Here is a 2384-nt window from a genome sequence, read left to right as displayed (position 1 = left end):
CACCATTCTTAAGTCTTTCAAGTGGTCGCCCCTCTTTCTTGTTTTTACCACCAAGTCGTCCACATAGCATTCGACATTTCTGTGGAGAAGGTCGTCAAAAATATTCTGCATAGCCCTTTGACAAGTAGCACTAGCGTTCTTCAAGCCAAAAGGCATTACCTGATAACAATAAATACCCTTGGGGGTGCAAAATACAGTAAGCTCTTCATCTTTTGGTGCCATGCGAATTTGGTTATAGCTTGACGAAACATCCATAAATGACATTGCCTTATACCCAGTAGTTGCATCGATCATCAGCTCTGGAATAGGAAGCGGGAATTCATCTTTGGGACACACATTGTTGAGATCCCTGAAGTCGATGCACACTCGAATCTGGCCATTCTTCTTCCTTAAAGGGACAATACTTGAAACCTACGTTGTGTATTTAACTTCCGGAGTAAATCGAGCTTCAATGAGTTTGTTAACTTCGGTTTCAATCAGGGGAACCAAGTCCGGCCTAAAGCGCCTTTGAGCTTGCTTAATAGGACGAGCATCATTCTTGACCACAAGGTGATGGACTGCTACTTTAGGGTGCAAGCCAGGCATTTCTTTGTAACTCCAAGAAAAGACATCCCTAAACTCCTTAAGTAACTCAATATAAGTGCTTTCTTCATCAACTTTTAGTAAAGCAGTTAGGTAAGTGGGTCTTGGTTCTTCATCAGTGCCAAGGTTAACTTCTTTTAAGGCATCAATTGTTACCTTCACCCTTGCTTCAAGTTCTGGCGGAGCATATTTTGCATCTTCATCTTCTTGAGGGTCCCCATCGTTGAAGGATATGTGATAACATGGTGAAACATCCTCCAATTCTGTATTATCCTCCATTGAAGATGGAACACCATTCTCGCCTAGTACAATAACATGATACGAAGAACCCACACTTTCTTCATCTTTGTCATGTTCCTTAGTGTAGGCGACAATATATGGCTTTACTTTCAGTACTTCTTTATATGAAACCACAAGTTTTGTTTGTCGCCTCATTCTAGAAGGAACCAAACTTTGGAAATCCTTAGAGATCTTCTGGATTTTGGGCAAAGCGGGTGTTCTTATGCTTTGAAAATTTCTCTGGAACTTGTTCTCCTTCTTTAATGGACCCAATCTCTCAAACACGGAAGTCCTCACAGTTGATTTTCCAAGTCGATCAAAGACAAAAGGCTTGTTAGAAGTGGCAGATTCATCTTCTACAGTGATATAATTGATGCTCGCCCTTCTTATGGAGATGCGCACTGGTGACAGTTGCTTGTATCCTAAACCTTCACGTGGTTGTCTCGTCATAGCTTCTGATGGTAGATTCGCTAACTTTGACGACTCATTAGGATTGTATCCAGCCTTTTCAAATAGCCTGTAAGTGTTAGGATCCAAACCTTCATCTATTCGCTTTGTAAGGAGTGCCATATTCTGCAAACGATTTTGGGCAACAAGCCTTACAAGCGGCATTGAGGATGACTTTACTGCCTCAATTCGTTTGACCTGAAGAGTTAACCCCTTTAGCATGTTAGTTTGGATATTAGATGATTCACCTTCTTCTTTCTTCTTTTTAGGGACATATTGGAGCGAAGGAGTTACTTTCGTGCCGTGAGACAAAATGTTCCCTTTATGAAACTTATTTGGGTTGGGGTGTACCTTCTCAGCAATAGCTTTGGTTTTATCAGCAACCACCTCAGCTCTCTTAGCCGTGAACTCATCATCCTTGTCATTCATGACATCATCGACTTTTAGCTCCTTCACAATGCGGTTCTTCAAGTATAACTTTGCATCCGCGAAGTGTGACTTAGCCTCGGTGAATGGCTCATCATCAGCAATTATCTTTTTCTCGACTTCACCTTCATAGTATTTCAACCATTGATGGTAGGTAGATAGAACCACTTTATTCTCATGTATCCAAGGCTTTCCAAGCAAGACGTTGTGTGAAGTCTTTGCATCGATCACATGCAGCCATGCACTTGATTGCATATCTTCAATGATGATTTCCAGCCTGATAGTGCCTATGGCTCTTTGCCCCTCTTAGTTGAATCCTTAGATCATTACACGACTTTCTAAGAGTTCGTTCATGGGAATACCAAGTTCTTTCATAGTGCGAATTGGAAAAATATTCACTGAGGATCCTCTATCAACCAAAATTTGATTTACCCTTTCATCACACATATAGCCAACCAGGTACAATGGGCGGTTATGAAGAGTGTCACCTAGCAGAAGATCATCATTTGTGAATGTGACTTTTTCCTCACAAGCATTAACTTCTTGAGGAGTGGACTCGATGAGCTTTTCCGAAGATGTTGCCAACGGTATGTCATCACTCTTTTCTTTCCCTTCGTCAGCATGGCAACAAGAGTCATCGATACCCCCAT

At 41.5% G+C, this 2384-nt stretch overlaps 1 protein-coding gene across 1 annotated transcript; it reads right to left on the bottom strand.

Moving 5' to 3' along the window:
* Positions 1–411: 411 nt before the first annotated feature.
* LOC138909084 (uncharacterized) lies at positions 412–1989 on the bottom strand. The gene has a single exon (XM_070200183.1). It carries the CDS (start codon positions 1987–1989, stop codon positions 412–414), a length of 1578 nt encoding a protein of 525 aa, XP_070056284.1.
* Between the last annotated feature and the right edge of the window lie 395 nt (positions 1990–2384).

Source organism: Nicotiana tomentosiformis, chromosome 1 (genome assembly GCF_000390325.3).
Source record: "Nicotiana tomentosiformis chromosome 1, ASM39032v3, whole genome shotgun sequence".
Classification (NCBI taxonomy): domain Eukaryota; kingdom Viridiplantae; phylum Streptophyta; class Magnoliopsida; order Solanales; family Solanaceae; genus Nicotiana; species Nicotiana tomentosiformis.
This window is presented reverse-complemented; position numbering and strand designations above follow the sequence as displayed.

What these genes read in the sequence shown, in the direction of transcription:
- LOC138909084 (XM_070200183.1), bottom strand. Translation starts at nt 1,989, where the DNA reads ATGCAATCAAGTGCATGGCTGCATGTGATCGATGCAAAGACTTCACAC.